This window comes from Oncorhynchus mykiss, chromosome 9, assembly GCF_057628025.1.
Source record: "Oncorhynchus mykiss isolate SJ-2025 chromosome 9, ASM5762802v1, whole genome shotgun sequence".
Classification (NCBI taxonomy): Eukaryota; Metazoa; Chordata; class Actinopteri; order Salmoniformes; family Salmonidae; genus Oncorhynchus; species Oncorhynchus mykiss.
Window position 1 is genome coordinate 62,327,916 of NC_143030.1, and position 18,257 is coordinate 62,346,172.

General features: G+C 40.7%; 2 protein-coding genes across 2 annotated transcripts; one reads left to right on the forward strand and one right to left on the reverse strand.

Annotated features, from left to right (window-relative positions):
- Positions 1 to 4,654: 4,654 nt before the first annotated feature.
- Positions 4,655 to 10,630, forward strand: slc60a1b (solute carrier family 60 member 1b). The gene is made up of 10 exons (XM_021616379.3): positions 4,655 to 5,758; positions 6,417 to 6,615; positions 6,714 to 6,962; positions 7,148 to 7,310; positions 7,508 to 7,623; positions 7,724 to 7,897; positions 8,075 to 8,222; positions 8,429 to 8,499; positions 8,579 to 8,699; positions 8,812 to 10,630. Exons 1-10 carry the CDS (start codon positions 5,529 to 5,531, stop codon positions 8,898 to 8,900), a joined length of 1,560 nt encoding a protein of 519 aa, XP_021472054.3. The 5' UTR covers positions 4,655 to 5,528; the 3' UTR covers positions 8,901 to 10,630.
- Positions 9,352 to 17,337, reverse strand: LOC110532456 (acidic mammalian chitinase). The gene is made up of 11 exons (XM_021616381.3): positions 17,284 to 17,337; positions 17,161 to 17,190; positions 16,445 to 16,646; positions 16,274 to 16,330; positions 15,263 to 15,428; positions 14,980 to 15,104; positions 14,674 to 14,797; positions 14,374 to 14,559; positions 11,783 to 11,902; positions 10,046 to 10,187; positions 9,352 to 9,910 (listed from the first exon to the last, which is right to left on the reverse strand). Exons 1-11 carry the CDS (start codon positions 17,306 to 17,308, stop codon positions 9,594 to 9,596), a joined length of 1,494 nt encoding a protein of 497 aa, XP_021472056.2. The 5' UTR covers positions 17,309 to 17,337; the 3' UTR covers positions 9,352 to 9,593.
- Positions 17,338 to 18,257: the final 920 nt, after the last annotated feature.

Below are 18,257 nucleotides of genomic sequence, written 5' to 3' on the forward strand. Positions count from 1 at the left end.
AGGGTGCTCGGTTGTCCTGCATCACGCACTCCTACCACCCATCACGCACACCTGCCTTCCCTCGTCACGCGCATCAGCGTTATTGGACTCACCTGGACTCACTTATCACCTGTTAATTTTCTCCCCGATATTTGTCAGTTCCCCGCTGCTGCATTGTATTATTTTTGTCTTTTAACATTGGTTTGTGACGCTGTTCCTGTCTCGTTCCATGTCCGTCTTTATTAAATGTTTTACTCCCCGTACCTGCTTCATCTCTCCAGCATCAAACCATGTGACAGCTTGGGTGATCAGAGCTGCTTCACTGAACTTTAATTTAGTATAAGGATATCGTGGGAGGACTTTTCAAGGAATCATGCTCATTTGACCACAGCCATTTTCTACTGTAAGTGACACTTCTCACATTCAACCACATTTTGAACCCCATCCCTGAAACTGATACATTAGTTGACTTGTTTCTATGAACCATGATTACAAAAACGGCTCATATTAGTCTTTTGGATAATTAATCTTGCATCATGTTGTTATTTTTAAGTCATATAGTATACTAGTCTTATTGAAACCCTAGGATTCATTCATTGCAACCGTCAAGGTCCTGTAAAGATGGAGAACTTGCAGGCATTTGTTGCTGCCACTTAATAACCTGATTAACTTAGCTTCTACCTAGCATTCAGAATTAGTCAAATATACTTTTTTTTCCTGAGGGGTAATGCTATTTTGCACTGCAGTGCTAACATTATGCTATTGCTCAGCTGCCTGTCTTCTGCATTCGACATATCCTTGACTCTATTTTTGGCCTTGGAGAGGGGTAGCATGGGGGCATCTCTGTCAGAGGGGGAGGGGTGGGGCCAGGTTTGACACAACTCGTGTCTCTGTGCCCTCCAAAGCACCGAAAGGTGAGTGACAGATTGCTAGAAGCTAGAAACGTGAAGAGTCCATTTAAATTACAGAGCCCATTTAGAAACAAAATTGAACATGGACATTTATGGCTTATCGTTATAGCTCTCTGGACAATCTGAACATTACCTCAGAATGGAGCCCTGTCTGGTTGGGACAACAAATCTTTAGTCTTCTAACTTATTTACTCTTTAAAAATCATTGGCACTCTTCTCTTTAGGCATTTTAGTCAATTCTAATTTCAAAGTAGGCCTACATTAAAATGTACTTTTAGATCATGTAGCTAGTGCTATTGACATTTATCTTAAGCGATTGTAGGGCTGGTGTGAGTTATAGCAGTATAAATGTCTCTTGATGAAAGAAGTGAGGCAACCTGTTCTCCTTCTTATTACAGTGACAGCTTCAATAGCAAAACAAGCTGCAGTCCCTCCCCCTTACTGCAGCCAGTCTTACTAGAACCCTGGGGGAAATACAAGAGAGACCCGCAGCCTGCAGCAAAAACAGAGTGAGGAAGAATAGGGGGCCGGGAGTAAAAAAAGTGAAACTAGCAGATTAAGATTCCATACACAGTTTGACCTCGCACTGTCTTAGGCCTCTGATTAAGTGTTGGCTAAATGTCAGACTATGGAGATGAGACGGAGAGGAGTTGAGAGGCCTGAGACGCTTCTCTCTAGTTTATGCCCGGCTACTGATGTTGATGTGGCCAGCATACTAAATGTCAGAAGGCTTCAACAGAAAAACGTGTGTGTGTGCATGAGCGAATGTGTGCCTATATGCGACACACCGAGACAAAAGAGGTGACAAAGAGAAAAAATATTAGAGGTTGATTCATGGGCGTTAATCCTGCAGAGAAAATGAAAAACTGTCTGCCAGAACTCAAGTTTGTTTTCATTTAATATGATCGATAAAGTATGGATCAAGATACGTGACAAAGTTTGTCTGCTATTCAGAGTGTAAAAGTGTTCATCTCAGAAGCATTCAGTATTAGAGACATCTGACTTGCAGGATTAATCAGCATATTTTCTCTTCACTAAATCTATTTACAGAACATCAACTATGGCTAAATAAATCATTCTGTGTCATAATCGTGTTTCATTTCTACATTCTGTCGCCAATCTTATGAAGAAGGGCCGTCTTTATGTTGATATTGCCATAATTGCCATTTAATTTCATTGGATACAATTACTGAGCAGTAAATGTAATTTCATGTTGACAAAACGCAACCACCCAACCATCCAATGATGGGATTTATAAATCAATTATCTGGGCTCCTGAAAGGACTGATCTCTATAATATACAGTCTAAACAACTTTTGGAAAGCTCATATTCTAAGCTAGCCATTTAAAAAGTATGGTACACAGACCTAATTGAATCTGAACAACCCTTTAAGTTAACTGGAACAGACTATTGAAAAATATGAGTTTCAAGTTTTAATGTCACGTGCACACGTATAGTGAAATTCCTTTCTTGCTAATTTAAAACCCAACAATGCAATAATCAATAACAATGTATTACTAGAAAAAAACACACAAGTAATATGAAATACACAAAGTAAGTAAGTATGCATACTATATAAAGGAAATATTTAAAAAGTCAGTTCCGATACCATATTTACATGTGCAGGGATACTGGAGTGGTGAAGGTCAATATGCATAGGGATAAGGTGACTAGGCAACAGGATATAAGATAAACAGAGTAGCAGCAGCTTGTATGTGTGCGGGTGTGTAGAGTCAGTATAAATGTATGCACGAAAAAAGTATGACAATGTATGCACACAGTACTATAAGTTGCTCTGGATAAGAGCATCTGCTAAATAACAAAAAGGACAAATGTGTGTGCATATTATGTGTGAGTGAGCAGATGATGGAGTGACTGTGTGTGTAGGCCCTGTCAGTGTGCATAGAGACAGTGCAAATACTGAAATAAAAGGTCAATAAAGATACAAGGCTAACTCAATCTGTGTAGCTATTTTGTTAGCCATTTATCAGTTGTATTGCTTGAGGATAGAAGCTGTTCAAGAGCCTGTTTGTGTCACACTTGATGTACTGGTACCTCTTGCCGTGCGGCAGCAGAGAAAATAGTCTATGGCTTGGGTGGTTGGAGCCTATGACGATTTTCCAGGCCTTCTTTTCACACCGCCTGATATATAGGTCCTGGATGGCAGGGAGCTTGTTCCCAGTGATGTACTGGGCGTCCGCACAACCCTCTGTAGCTCCATGTGATCGAGGGTGGTGCTGTTGCCATACCTAGCAGTGATGTTTGTGACTTCTTCACGACTGTGCGGGTGTGTATGGACTATTTTAAGTCTTTAGTGATTTGGACACAGAGGAACTGAAGCTGTCTACCTGCTCCACCACCACCCCCCCCCCCCCCCCATTTTTTATTTTTAGTGGCAATCTACGGGTACATGTTTCATAAAAGTATAATTTGAAATGGATAATGTATCCCCAACAAAAAATGGGGTCCACATTTTTTTTAAGGTAAACTGTAAAGGAAACGCAACGTATGTGCACCATCTAGTGTTTAAAGTCAACAACCTCAACCCCACTATAATCAGAGCATTAGTAAGCAAGTGGTATGATGTAGTTGTGGATTATAACTCTGGGATATAAAAAAAATATATATACAGTATTAACACTTTAAAAGATATATATATTATAATAGTAGTATGTAACAAATAGTGAATGTGATAGGTAGACCAGGTTTCTTAACCAAATATTTGAGAGATTGAGTAAAAAATAATACTTTGTTTGCAATAGACACCAATTCTTATAATTATGCTTGTGACAACTTTGGCAGAACCAGTTCTACTAACCATGGAAAACCACCATCTTCAGCCTCATTCAAATTACAATGCAGTTGAAATTTAACAACCGCCTTACAAATCTCTGCAAGGATGTTAGTTTGTTGACATTGTTAGTTGACAATTACCTAAAAAGTTACTTGTGTGTTGGTGTAACCTTGAAAGAGGAAGTGTGCAGGCTGATTGTCGTTAATCAATGTCTTTTATAAAAACATATACAGTATTTCTCAGGGGCCATGACTCAACCAGCATCTCCGCTCCAAGGAAAAGACTTGGCAAATCAGTTACACAATATGAACCCAGCAAGATGTTCAATTTTGGGCACAGTTTATCCACTTGCACACACATGGAACTACATTGCCTTCGGAATATGGAGGTGACCAAGAACCCGATGGTCAATCTGACAGAGCTCTCTGTGGAAATGGGAGAACCTTCCAGAAGGACAACCATCTCTGCCCACTTTTTTTTGTATCCATTTTAGAATAAGGTTGTAACATAATAAAATATGGAAAAAGTTTAGGGGTGTGGAAACTTTCCAAAGGCACTGTATTTAGCCTTTCACAAGGATATGAAGCATACGTAGCATATTACAGCATGAATGTGTAGTAAATGTGTAGCATAAATACTCTCTTCCAAATTACATGAAGGTCGTTGTGTTAGCGTCTATGTGGAAGATACTGGCCTGGGTACAATGTGGTAAATGGTAAGGAATAGGATTCAATAAATGCTTGTGATTGTTCGAATTGCTACCATTTGTTGGTACCCATTCCTACTCTTTGACCTTGTTGTGACCCGAAAATGCATAACTGGCCATTAGCCTCAGTAAATCAATTCAGGGATGAGTTGTAAGCCAGCAAACCAAGGCGCTCACCAGCAGGACATCCCTGCTGCTAAACAAATTTATCTTCCTGTCATGGTTGAAGTTTTAAAACAAATGTAAGTCAATATAAAACTAGTGGTGTTGTGTGATGCACATCCTCCAACCCCAGTCAACCTCCTAGACTTTAGACCTGCAAACAAGTTCGTGTTGGTATACTTTATTTAACCTATATTTAGCTGGGGAGTCATTGCTAAAGTCTGCCATTTTAAATATACAACTGACAGCGAGTATAAGTGACACTTTGTCAATGACTTGCGATAATAATTTTCCCCACCTTGACTCTCATCATCAGTACTTTCCCTTGCTGCCCACACAGAGAAAGTCTCGGAGGAGGAGAGTGCCATATAAATGATCAAGAGCATGTTGTAGTCCTTTTGAAGTTATATTCCAATCATTTATCAAGTATGATGCTTTTACATCTATGGGAAGTTATTTTGGGCCCTCCACAGGTTAGGTCCCCTAAGCCCTCCTGGTGATACAACTCCATGCTGGCACCAAGGGAAGCCAAGGCACCCTTTCATCCTGTGTCATTTCCTGACCTAAATGAATGAATGAATGAATGGACATGACTGACGATGACAGAAAAAACAATAGTTAGCTTTAAAATATAATTTTGACACAGTTTGACGCTTAACAGCAAATCATTGACAATTGAAAGATACCCAATGTTCATAGAGTCTCCTCTACCCATTAACTACAAAGGACATCCTTTCAGTTAAGTAATTTTGGTGGGAACTTGAAAATATTTAAAAGAGAGCGAATCACTCAAATATTATACTGCAAGACCTTCAGCAGGTAGAGACAGAGTAGTTACTAACCATACTGTTGACTAGACACCCAATAACATAGAGGCTAGTTAGGTCTACTACTGGACAATTCTCTTTGCAAAATTGTGGACTGACTTTTGTTCATAATTTCTCAATTTGAATTTCTGAAGCTTGTGGAACAATAATGTTTATAGAAGAGCGGATTATAACACTTTTTAAAAGGAACTTTCACCACACCTGTACATACTGGAGTGTGTTCTTCAGTTTTGGACTGTGTATAGCCTTCCTGGGACCCACCATATTGGACTTGCGATGTCAAACCCAGTCTACACTGAGCCAGATCACCTGGGTCTTCTTCTCCCAGCAGTTCTGCCTGCTCATCGGCAGCTCAATCGGAGGGGTCTTCAAGAAAACGTGAGTGACTATTCAAACAGTTCTCTAATCCCTGTGTGATGCATAGGGTCGAAAAATTCCGGGAACTTAAAAAAAAACTATCTCTGGTTTTCCCAAAATCCCAGTTGGTGGATTCCCGAAATCCATAATGTGCAACCCTACACTTTTAGAAAAAAAGGTGCTATCTAGAACCAAAAAGGGCTCTTCGGCTGTCCCCATAGGAGAAACCTTTGAAGAACCCCTTTTGGTTCCAGGTGGAACATGGAACCCAAAAGAGTTCTACCTGGAACCAAAAAGGGTTCTACAGTATGGGAACTGTGTTCCCTGGATTCTCACTTTAAACCAATTACAAAAAGATAGCTGTAATTTAAAGGGCTTTCTACGTAGTTCTAGGTACTGCATTTTTTTGAAACACAATGCAAACATTTCCGTAGCTTCTTTTTGCTTAAACTGTGAAATCACTTTGCAGAGCCTTTAAGAGTGTGAGGGTTTGTGTATGCATCAGTTGGCAATTATCTCTGTAGCCCATTCTATCAACAGTGAGCCCCTAGCCAGCAGGCCTTTGCATATTTCAACCATAGTGTTGGCTAACATCTTGTTCAATGTTTGAGCCATTCAAACCTCTAGTATATGTGTATGTTATTTCTAGTAGTAACAACTCCTCCCCTCTCTCCCAAAGGTTGTTCAGTGCTCTAGCTGCACTGTTCTTGTCCTCGCTACTCATCTCTGTAATATTTGCCATCATCCCCCTCTGCCATAATGTGCTGCTGTTGGCTATTGCCATGGCTGTGTCCGGTCTGGCCATGGGCATCATTGACACCATCGCCAACATCCAGCTGGTCGCCATATATCAGAAGGACTCGGCTGTCTTTCTCCAGGTGAGAGAGTAACTATGCCCCGTTCAGTTCAGCTTTCAGAATATACCCAAAGTGCATTATATTTAGAATGAATGATAGAAACTTTGTTGTTTTTGCAGGCCCTCCACTTCTTCATTGGGTTCGGGGCGCTGGTGAGCCCTCTGATTGCTGATCCTTTCCTGTCAGAGACAGGCTGCAAGGTGGGGAATGTGACAGAAAATGTGACCGAGATCATGCACCACTTCAGGAACACGCTGAGGAACAGCCCCATTGTGATGCACAACGTGTCCGTGGACCACCTGCCCCTAGCAGAGGAGCCAGAGGAGTCCATCATGTCCTACGCCTTCTGGATCATGGCAATGATCAATGTAAGATCTTGGCCTAGCATAGTGAGGTGAAACATAGTGTGTAAGCTCAAGCATAACGGCTCCTAATATTGATTCCGCTCACTCCAAACTTTGAATAATGTTGATTGATTATTGCAAAGGCTTTGATCCAAGATTTTACATTTCTTCCCATGATACATAATTTGAATGATATTTTCCTCTCCCAGCTGCCAGTGCCAATGGCAGTGTTATTCCTGATGTACCAGGAGCAGTTGATCCCCTGCTGCCGCAGCACCACACCTCTTTTGCTGGACAAAGACGAGCTGTCCATGGAGAACCAGGGGACCGAGGGGCCTGACACAGAACCTAAAGACCAGGAGGAGGGAGGAGGTAAGGGGCAAAACTGGTTCTTTTGGATCTGATCTGAACTCCTCATTTCCTCTATAAGATGACAGTATACCCAAGATAATTTGAAAATTATAATACTTGGATCACATCAAATTCTGAGTTTGGATCAGTTGAAAAATCACACCTACTGTACTAGCCAAGTGGTTTAGATCTCTCCTAATGTTTCTCTCGGTTTGCAGGTCATGGGGATGTCTTCAGCTGCTGTCAGAATAACAACCTGCGTGAGTTGCCTGTGTCCTTCTTTGGGATTCATATCGTTGGTGGAATGGTCCTGTTCATGACCGATGGCATTGTGGTGAGTAGTACCAATTCTGTTATAACTATGCAGTCTGCTCCATATTAGTGTATGTATGCAGCAATGGATTAATCTGAGGACCTCCACTTTCTATTCCTAGGGTGCGTATGCAGGCTTTGTGTACACATATGCAGTATCTCCCCCCATTTCTCTACCTAATAAGACTGCGGGATACCTGGTTAGTATCTTCTGGGCAGCCATTACTGCAGGACGTCTGGTGTCCATCCCTCTCACCTTCCGCTTCCAGCCCGTTCGACTGCTCATGATTAATCTGGTAATGTCAATGATATAATATTTTATTAATCCCTAAGGGAAATGAATTATCATTAATGAAGGCTTGTAATAAAATATTTATTGTCTTTCAATTCCAATATGTTTATATTTAAATGGGCATTTCTCTCAATAATTGATTGTCTATATATCCAATTGAAGTCTTTCTTCATCTCTGCAGGCTGGTGTCATTGTCACAGTGTTGTTGCTGCTCGTCCTCAACACCAGCAGTATATTCCTGTTTGTTGGGACCACTCTACTGGGCCTGTTCCTCAGCAGCATCTTCCCCTGTATGCTGGCTTACACTGAGGACATCTTGGACTACCAAGGTACATTCATCAATCGCCAGCACAATAAGTGTCAATGACTCAGTAACAACACAGTAACAACTCAGTAACAACACAGTAACGACTCAGTAACAACACAGTAACGACTCAGTAACAACACAGTAATAGAGTGGTTTGATAAATGATGATGAGATACTACAGTATATAATCTCTCTGTCTTACTCTGCTTATCTTTTCTCTCTTGGCAGGATGTGCAACCTCAGTTCTGGTAACAAGTGCTGGGATGGGAGAAATGGTCATGCAAGTCCTTGTTGGATCGGTAAGACTGCACAGAGACGTAGTACATATTAAAGAGAGTGGAAGATTAACAGTCTAAAATTGTGCTTTTTATTCTCCAGATCATCCAGAGTGAAGGCAGCTATAGTTTCCTGCTCTGTGGAATGATAATCGGTTGTATGGGCTCCATCCTCTTCTTCGGGCTGCTGTTCTTACATCGCATGCACAGGAAATACCTCACTGGTACTAGGACCACCTCAGCCATATCACAGTTGAACAACTGTAGATAGAGGAAAAAGTACATAATTTATCTGTAACCCATCTGTTAACATTCTAATCTTTCTCCCCCCCACAGGAACCTCAGTGAAGTCAGCCATGGTGGAGGAGCTCCCACCAGCAGCAGCAGTAGTAGACAGTAAAACAGAACAGAAGGAGAGTAGCTGAGAGGCTATGTAGCTGGGGCCATTTGGTGCTCAGTATTGTTATTGACCAACAATGTGAAGAGGAAGAAAACACGCCGTCAGTGAAGACAAACACATACAGTACCAGGACATGTGTAATGTTTTAGCCATCCTGAAGGCTGCAATAGCCAGAGGAGTGAATAAGTCATGTTTAAGTTATTGATATATTCCAAATGATTTAGTCCCTCCATTTTTCCTTCCTGAAAATGCCGCTACTGCTTCTTATTCCAATCATCATCATCCCTTTAGATATGCTAATGTTACCTTCTGTTTAAAGCCCCTATAGATAATGACTCTGTAATAAGTGTGTGAGCAAGGGGTAGTTAGGTTACAGTATATGAAAATAATGTGCTTTATTTTCAAGGCATTTGGATTGGTATTCATTGTTGCTCATTGTCACAATGTTGAAATGTTTAAAAACATTTGAACATGAGTTGAATGACTACTTTTTTTATTTCAACAGATAAGACAGTGAACTCTTTTGCTTTCATTAATAGTTGATCACAAGAAGGGGATAATTCAATACATTTTAGAACAATTTATTGAAATAAGTCTTTTTTTTTTATTGCTATCTGAAATATAATGTAGGATATATACTCAAAAAGGGATGCCTCCAGTTCTAAAAATGGAGGGTATCTGACCATGAAATGTCACCTGCCATTCTGAAATAGGGACTTTAGGACCAGTTGCAGCAAGAGCATGAGGTGTCGAAGACCAGGCCAGTAGCACAGTACTGGAAGTAGGTCTTGCCCTGACTGCAGTTGTAGAACTGGTTCTTGTTCTTGGGGTCGGCGTACAGCCCAGCAGCTTTGCCAGCACAGAAGTTACTGTTCATGCCACTGGTCCCACTGGTGGTCCCGCTGGTGTTCCCACCGCTGGGGCTGCCTCCACTGGAACTGCCTCCGCTCGAGCTGCCTCCAGAGTCCCCACCATCATCACCTCCATTGGTAGTTCCCTTAATAAGGGGCAGGGGAGTTGCAGGGGGATTGCAAGCTGAAATGGGTATTAAAAACAAAATCATGAATTGAAAGAACACATTTTAGGTGTTTGATATAATTCTGTAGCACAGCAGTCAGAGATGTCATACTTTTCTGCTATTGAACCCAATCTAGTGTGCAGGTCTCTTACGTGCTGATTCCAAATTGAGGCCTTTCTTGAGGACGTTGATGAGAGGATATTTTCCCTGGCCACAGTAGTTGCCGGTATAGTCATCCATATCAAGAGTCCAGACCATGGCTCCTCCAAAGTTGTTCTTCTTCAGCCAGTCAACCTATAAACAGTGGTGTAAAGTAACTAAGTCAAAATTATTTGAACTACTACTTAAGTAGTTTTTGGGGGTATCTTTACTATTTATATTTTTATTACTTTTACTCCACTACATTCCTAAAGAAAATATATACTTTTTAGTCCCATACATTTTCCCTGACACCCAAAAGTACTTGTTACATTTCGAATGCTTAGGCAGGAAAGCAATATGGTCCAATTCACACACCTATTAATATAACGCATTGTCATTCCTACCCACTGGGCACACACTGGTTGTTTCATTTCAATGAAATTACCTTGAACCAATGTGGAATAGACATTGACGTGCCCAGCGTGTACTGCCTCTGATCTGGAGGACTCACTAAACACAAATACTGCATTTGTAAATGATGTCTGAGTGTTTGAGCGTGCCCATGCAGTCCGTAAATAAATAAACTAGAAAATGTTGCCGTCTGGTTTGCTTTATATGAGGAATTTGATGTGTTGCTTTTACTTATTCAAGTATGACAATTGAGTACTTTTTTCACCACTGTACTTAAGTACCAGATACATTTAGACTTTTACTAAAGTAGTATTACTAGTTGAATTTTAGTCATTTTCTATTAAGGTATCTTTACTTTTACTCAAGTATGACTATTCAGTACTTGTTCCACAACTGCCGAAAGACAGCAAGGGGCACAACTTAAAATGTTAGCTGGCAAAAAGGCGCAACATTTTTTGTGGCGTTCAACACATGCAGAGAAACCCAGTTGAACAACTTGGTGCACTACTATTAGGTAATCCCTAGAGAGCAGCCGCACTAATCATTTCCATGTTATGAATGCACATTCATGTGCAGTGAAATATTGATGCTGTTGTGTGTGTTGAATGTACTTATGTATTTATGGCATGCTTTTATATACACATTTTTCATATTACCCTCTTAAGGGTGTGTGTTGGAAACACATTTAGCAGACTGTTTGTTCTAGTCTCGCCACTCACGTTTTATACACTGAGTGTATGAATCATTAAGAACACCTTCCTAATATTGAGTTGCACCCCATTTTGCCCTCAGAACAGCTTCTATTTGTCAGTGCATGGACTCTACAAGGTGTTGGAAGAGATTTACAGGGATGCTGGCCCATGTTGACTCCATTGCTTCCCGTAGTTGTGTCTAGTTGGCTGGATGTCCTTTGGGTGGTGGACCATTGTTGATACACACGGAAACTGCTGAGCATGAAAACCAATCACCATTGTAGTTCTTGACACACTCAAACCGGTGTGCCTGGCACCTACTTCCATACCTCGTTCAAAGGCGCTTAAATCATTTTCTTGCCCATTCACCCTCTGAATGGCACACATGGACAATCTATGTCTCAATTGTCTCAAGGCTTAAAAATCCTTCTTTAACCTGTCTCCGCCCCTTCATCTACACTGATTGAAGTGGACAAGTAATATCAATAAGGGATCATAGCTTTCAGCTGGATTCATCTGTTCAGTCTATGTCACGGAAAGAGCATGTCCCTAGTGTTTTGTACACTCAGTGTATGTCACCATAATGCTTAACGAAAAGTAGTTTCACATTGCAACAAATACTATTTTTTGTTGTATTGTTCTTACCTTGATCCCAAAGCTCTTGACATTGTCATAACCCACCCACTGGGTTCCTTTGTAGGCGTACGGCACGTCCTGTGGTGTGTCCCAAACCTCTGTGGCTCCGTCTTTCAAAAACCCACAGATCTGTGATACAGTTGAAGTAGGAAGATTACACACACCTTATCCAAATACATTTAAACTCAGTTTTCACAATTCCTGACATAGAATCCTAGTAAAAAAAATCCCTGTTTTAGGTCAGTTAGGATCACCACTTTATTTTAAGAATGTGAAATGTCAGAATAATAGTAGAGATTTATTTCAGCTTTTATTTTTCATCACATTCTCAGTGGATCAAACGTTTATATACACTCAATTAGTATTTGGTAGCATTGCCTTTAAATTGCTTAACATGGGTCAAACATTTCGGGTATCCTTCCACAAGCTTCCCACAATAAGTTGGGTAAATTTGGGACAATTCCTCGTGACAGAGATGCTGTAACTGAGTCAGGTTTGTAGGCCTCCTTGCCCTTGCCTACTCTTTCTCAGTTCTGCCTACACATTTTCTAGGATTGAGATCAGGGCTTTGTGATGGCCACTCCAATATCTTGACTTTGTTGTCCTTAAACCATTTTGCCACAACTTTGGAAGTATGCTTGGGGTCATTGTCCATTTGGAAGACCCATTTGAGACCAAGCTTTAACTTCCTGACTGATGTCTTGAGATGTTGCTTCAATATACCCACACCATTTTCCTTCCCTCATGATGCCATCTATTTTGTGAAGTGCAACAGTCCCTCCTGCAGCAAAGCACCCCCACAACATTATGCTGCCACCCACGTGCTTCACGGTTGGGATGGTGTTCTTCGTCTTGCAAGCTTCCCCCTTTTTCCTTCAAACATAACGATGGTCATTATGGCCAAACAGTTACATTTTTGTTTCATCAGACCAGAGGACATTTCTCCAAAAAGTATGATCTTTGTCGCCATGTGCAGTTGCAAACCGTAGTCTGTCATTTTTATGGCGGTTTTGGAGCAGTGGCTTCATCCTTGCTGAGCGGCCTTTCAGGGTATGTCGATATAGGACTCATTTTACTGTGGATATAGATACTTTTGTACCTGTTTCCCCCAGCATCTTCACAAGGTCCTTTGCTGTTGTTATGGGATTGATTTGCACTTTTTGCACCAAAGTACATTAATCTCTAGGAGATAGAACGCGTCTCCTTCCTGAGCGGTATGATGGCTGGTGTTTATACTTGCATACTATTGTTTGTACAGATAAACGTGGTACCTTCAGGTGTTTGGAAATTGCTCCCGAGGATGAACCAGACATGTGGAGGTCTACAATTTTTTTCCTGATGATTTTCCTATGATGTCAAGCAATGAGGCACTGAGTTTGAAGGTAGGCCTTGAAATACATCCACAGGTACACCGCCAATTGACTCAAAAAATACTTGTGTCATGCACAAAGTAGATGTCCTAACCGACTTGCCAAAACTATAGTTTGTTAACAAGAAATTTGTGGAGTGGTTGAAAAATGAGTTTTAATGACTCCAACCTAAGTGTATGTAAACTTCCGACTTCAACTGTACATGAAAGCACAGGGGATCAACAACACCTATCTCCATCAAGTGTCATCACTTTCTTTTGTTGTTCTTGAAAGTACACTGAACAAAAATATAAATGCAAAATGTAAAGTGTTGGTCCTATGTTTCATGAGCTGAAATAAAAGATCCCAGAAATGTTCCAGAAGCACAAAAAGCTTTTTTCTCTCAAATTGTGGGCACAAATTTGTTTACACCCCTATTAGTGAGCATTTCTCCTTTGCCGAGATAATCCATCCACCGGACAGGTGTGGCAGATCAAGAAGCTGATAAAACAGCATGATCATAACACAGGTGCACCTTGTGCTGGGGACAATAAAACACCACTCTAAAATGTGAAGTTTTGTCACACAACACAATGCCACAGATATCTTAAGTTTTGAGGGAGCGTGCAATTGGCATGCTGACTGCAGTAATGTCCACCAGAGCTGTTGCCAGAAAATGTAATGTTAATTTCTCTACCATAAGCCGACTCCAACGTAGTTTTAGAAAATTTGGCAGCATGTCCAACCGGCTTCACAATCGCAGACTACGTGTATGGTGTTGTGTGGGCGAGTGGTTTGCCGATGTCAATGTTGTGAACAGAGTGCCCCATGATAGTGGTGGGGTTATGGTATGGGCAGGCATAAGCTACGGACAACGAACACAATTGCATTTTATTGATAGCAATTCAAATGCACAAAAATACTATGACGAGGTCCTGAAGCCTTTAGTGGGGCTTTAAAGGTATCTGTGACCAACAGATGCATATCTGAATTCCCAGTCATGTGAAATCTATAGATTGGGGCCTAATGAATTTATTTCATCATATGAACTGTAACTCAGTAAAATCAATGAAATTGTTCCATGTTGCGTTTATATTTTTGTTCAGTATGATTTCCCTTGTTATGATAAAGCCATCAAATAAGAAGCAACCAGTTGAGTCGAAGTTGAGATACAATTGATCATAAGGAGGCCCTCAACAGTTAGAGTTCACTTTTTATGATGAAAGAAAGAAATATCACAATTTAAAGTACCTCAAAGTAAGCCAGCTCTCCAGCCTCCTGTGTGTATTTGCCTGGAGTTCCAGCCCCGGCAATAGATGCTCCGATTCCGTTGTTAGCTGCATTCGTCAGGGTGAATGTGTTGCCGTAGGTGGGGAACCCAACCATCAGTTTCTCTGCTGGTGCTCCATGGTTCTTCCAGTAGTTCATAGCATAGTCCTGGAACACAATAGCTTTATATGTTAGTGTTTGCTGCCTGCTGGATTAACTTTGCTCTTCAGCAGACTCATCACACCCACAAAGAGCCATCCACCCTTGTCCTGACATACTCACCACATTGAAGTAGATGAAGCCACCATTGTCAGCAGGGCTCTTGTACAGGGGGCTGCACTCTCCAGTGAAGGGATCCCAGGAGCCGTGGAAGTCATATGACATGACATTGATCATGTCCAAGGCCCTAGAGGTTGCAAAAGTGGCAAACTGTTATTATATGGTCAGTATCATAGCCTGAGTAGCAGTTATATCTTTTTGAGAAAGACAATGACTGTATGGCAGTATACAGGCTACAAAGTACAGTAGATAGGCCACTACAGAGTGAGTGTAGAGTGGATATGTAACTACAGAGTGGATGATGCCTACTGTCCAAGCTTGGGGATTTCGTAAGCAGAGCTGATGGTACCCCTTCCAGCGGAGACAGCAGCAGACAGCAGGAGACGGGCCTTGTTAGTCTGCTTAGCCTCCTTCTCAAATGCTGCCCTCATTTCCTGTTATTAAGACATTTTTATTTTCATATTTTTTATTTAACCTTTATTTAACTAGGCAAGTCAGTATTAGGGCTTTACTATTTACTATTTACAATAACTATTGCAACAGAAATATATTAAACTCTGTATTATTATTGTTCTTGTTTAGTCAACTTTACCTCCACGAGAACAGAGTAGAGCTGCTGATCCTGAGGAGGGCTCCCTCTGTTGGCTGGGTACTCCCAGTCGATGTCCAGACCATCAAACTCATACTTCCTCAGAAACACTATCACAGAGTTGATGAAGGTCTGGCGGTTGGTTGGGCTGGCCACCATGGCAGAGAATCTGATGGGGGAATAGAATGACTCTAATCACGTTTCCATCCACAGTTTTTAGGCGAGTAAAGACCTAGTAAAAACATTACCTTTCGCTAGAATGTTATAAAAGCCTACAGATAATTTGTTCGTTTGACATGGTGGAATCGTTTTGTATCTGTAAAATTATTTTTTTGCGAGAAATGGTGGTGGAAACGCCTTTATGCTCAAATAATAATATAATGACCATCATATTGAAGTAAATTTTGGAGTCACGCGATGATATGCTGTGTGGTCATCCCACTACGACTCGGGAGACCATGCAGTTTATTAGGCTACAGATTGAATACAGTATGAACTTCACAGGGTGGTGAAAGTGTGCAGTGATGAGTTTGATGCTCCTTTCAATGAATATCGAGGGAATGGTTTTATTGACATGATGATCGATGCTCTTAACCATAATAATATCATAATGTAGACTGGCCTACCGGCACTGTCGGCCTGTCTGCGAGCTGTTGGATAGATCTCACATTCCAAGACCATATTTGCTATTTTGCGCAACAGTTTTTGTGACAAAACTATCAGTAGAGTCGAAATGCAATGGAAACAGATTGAACTTCAGATTTGTATTCGGTACATGAAAATGTAAGCGAAAAAGTACATCTTATCTGCAACAAGTCTGTTTGTGGAAACAGAACTGGGAGGAAAATACATATTTTCACCATGCCAATTTTAGAATATTCGCATGAAAAATAATCAGAGAATATTCTGATGAATATACTGATGATCTATAGAGAGAAATAGAGGGAAATAGAGAGACACTCTTGGCCGTTATCAAGAGGAAAGTATGCGAACAGATATAACGGATCATCTTACCCAGAAGAGCCGAAGTTCCATCCTCCAACAGACAGAAGAGTCTTCAAGTTGCCATTCCTGTTGAAATACAATATGTTATTCCATATTAAGGGAAATTAAAGTAGTAAATTGATGACATTTGTCTCTCTTGACACAATCTCATGAGGTGTTAGTTTCTCAGTAGGGGCTCACTGGTTCTTCAGGCCATTGAACTGGCTATAGAGTTCTACGTCATTCCACTCGAAGGTGGCCAGTTCATTGTTCTTCATAGTGGCGAAGGCATAGAGAAGATGGGTACACAGACATGGGTCAATGTCATTGGGCATGTAAATGGCGGGGGGTGGTCTGTACTGTGCCCAGTTTGTGAAGTAGCATGACAAAATGTAGGAGGAACCTGAGACACAAGTTAAAACATGATATGAATAGTTTGATATTTGCTCACTCACTTGTTTATAGGATTGAATTACTTAATTTTAAACTATAGTCTCATAATCCACCTAGTTTACATATTCTATTGCCCCATATTTAGTCAATTACAGATGTAGGATCTTAATTTGATCACTCTGTTGCAGGAGAACATTCCATCAATGCAGGAAATGTAAAACATGTAGTGTATTTGAGGTTTAAAAAGGCTTCTGAAGTTTGTAATTTTCACTTAGACATTTCAGACTAGATTTTACCTTGTGAAAAATGCATAAACCTCTAAAAAAAATGAATGTAAATGAATTATAATCCACATAATAATTCACATTTCCTGTTACTGCAGGATTATTTTCCTGCTGTCATAAACTGGCTCAAATTAAGATACTACATACAGTATGTACTGTACTTGGTCTATGGACCAATTGAGTTCAGTTGAGACCCCTATCCCCAGCCTACAAAGAGTTTGTGTTCTGGAGTCCACTTACCGAGCTGTGCATGCAGCAGCAGGGCTAGAGCTATGGAAAGAGAAGACATAGATTACATTTTGTTATGCATACGTTAGATACCATACAATAATGTAGTGTTGAGCTTGCACCATAACTACTTACCCGTCACAAACAGTACTTTGCCCATGATTGCCTTGAATAAAGACAGTGTCTACAGTTACCACTTTTATACAATCTGCATTTGCTCAAAACGCCTTGACATGCATTTTTTTTTAAAAGGGAATATTTACTAAAGATTGTTGTGCATTATCAAAGATTAACATATTTGCTGGCGTAAGCTGTGATTACCTATCTTTCCATTATGTTCTGCAGGTACACTGCCAAATTGGATTTCTCCTTGTGTGAAGGACCTTTATGGTAGATTGTTTCATGAACATACTGATCATAACAGTAACTAACAAGTACATGTGGCCAACTTTGGGCCTTGTTTTGGTTGATACTTGGCAACTAAGAAAAGATGTATGCACATATTGGCACTGAGAATTTAGGGGAACACAATATCCCAAATATTAAAACTACAGGGGTGGCAGGTAGCCTAGTGGTTAGAGCGTTGGGCCAGTAACCGAAAGGTTGCTGGATTCCCAAGCTGACAAGGTAAAAATATGTCATTCTGTCCCTGAACAAGGCAGTTAACCCACTGTTCCCCGGTAGGCCATCATTGTAAATAAGAATTTGTTCTTAACTGACTTGCCTAGGTTAAATCAAAAGAAATAAAAAACACATTGACTGGAAAATGTGTTGAAGATTCGGCTGTGTTTTTTTATTGCACTATAAACCAGAATAATGTAACTGTCACGTCCTGACCTTAGTTCCTTTTTTATGTCTCTATTTTGGTTTGGTCAGGGCGTGAGTTGGGGTGGGCATTCTATGTTTTGTTCTAGGTTTTGTACTTCTATGTGTTTGCCCTGGTATGGTTCCCAAACAGAGGCAGCTGTCAATCATTGTCTCTGATTGAGAACCATACTTAGGTAGCCTGTTCCCACCTGTGTTTGTGGGTAGTTGTTTTCCGTTTCAGTGTTTGCAACATATGGGACTGTTTCGGTTTTTTGTTTATGCTCTTGGTCTTTTGTATTTAG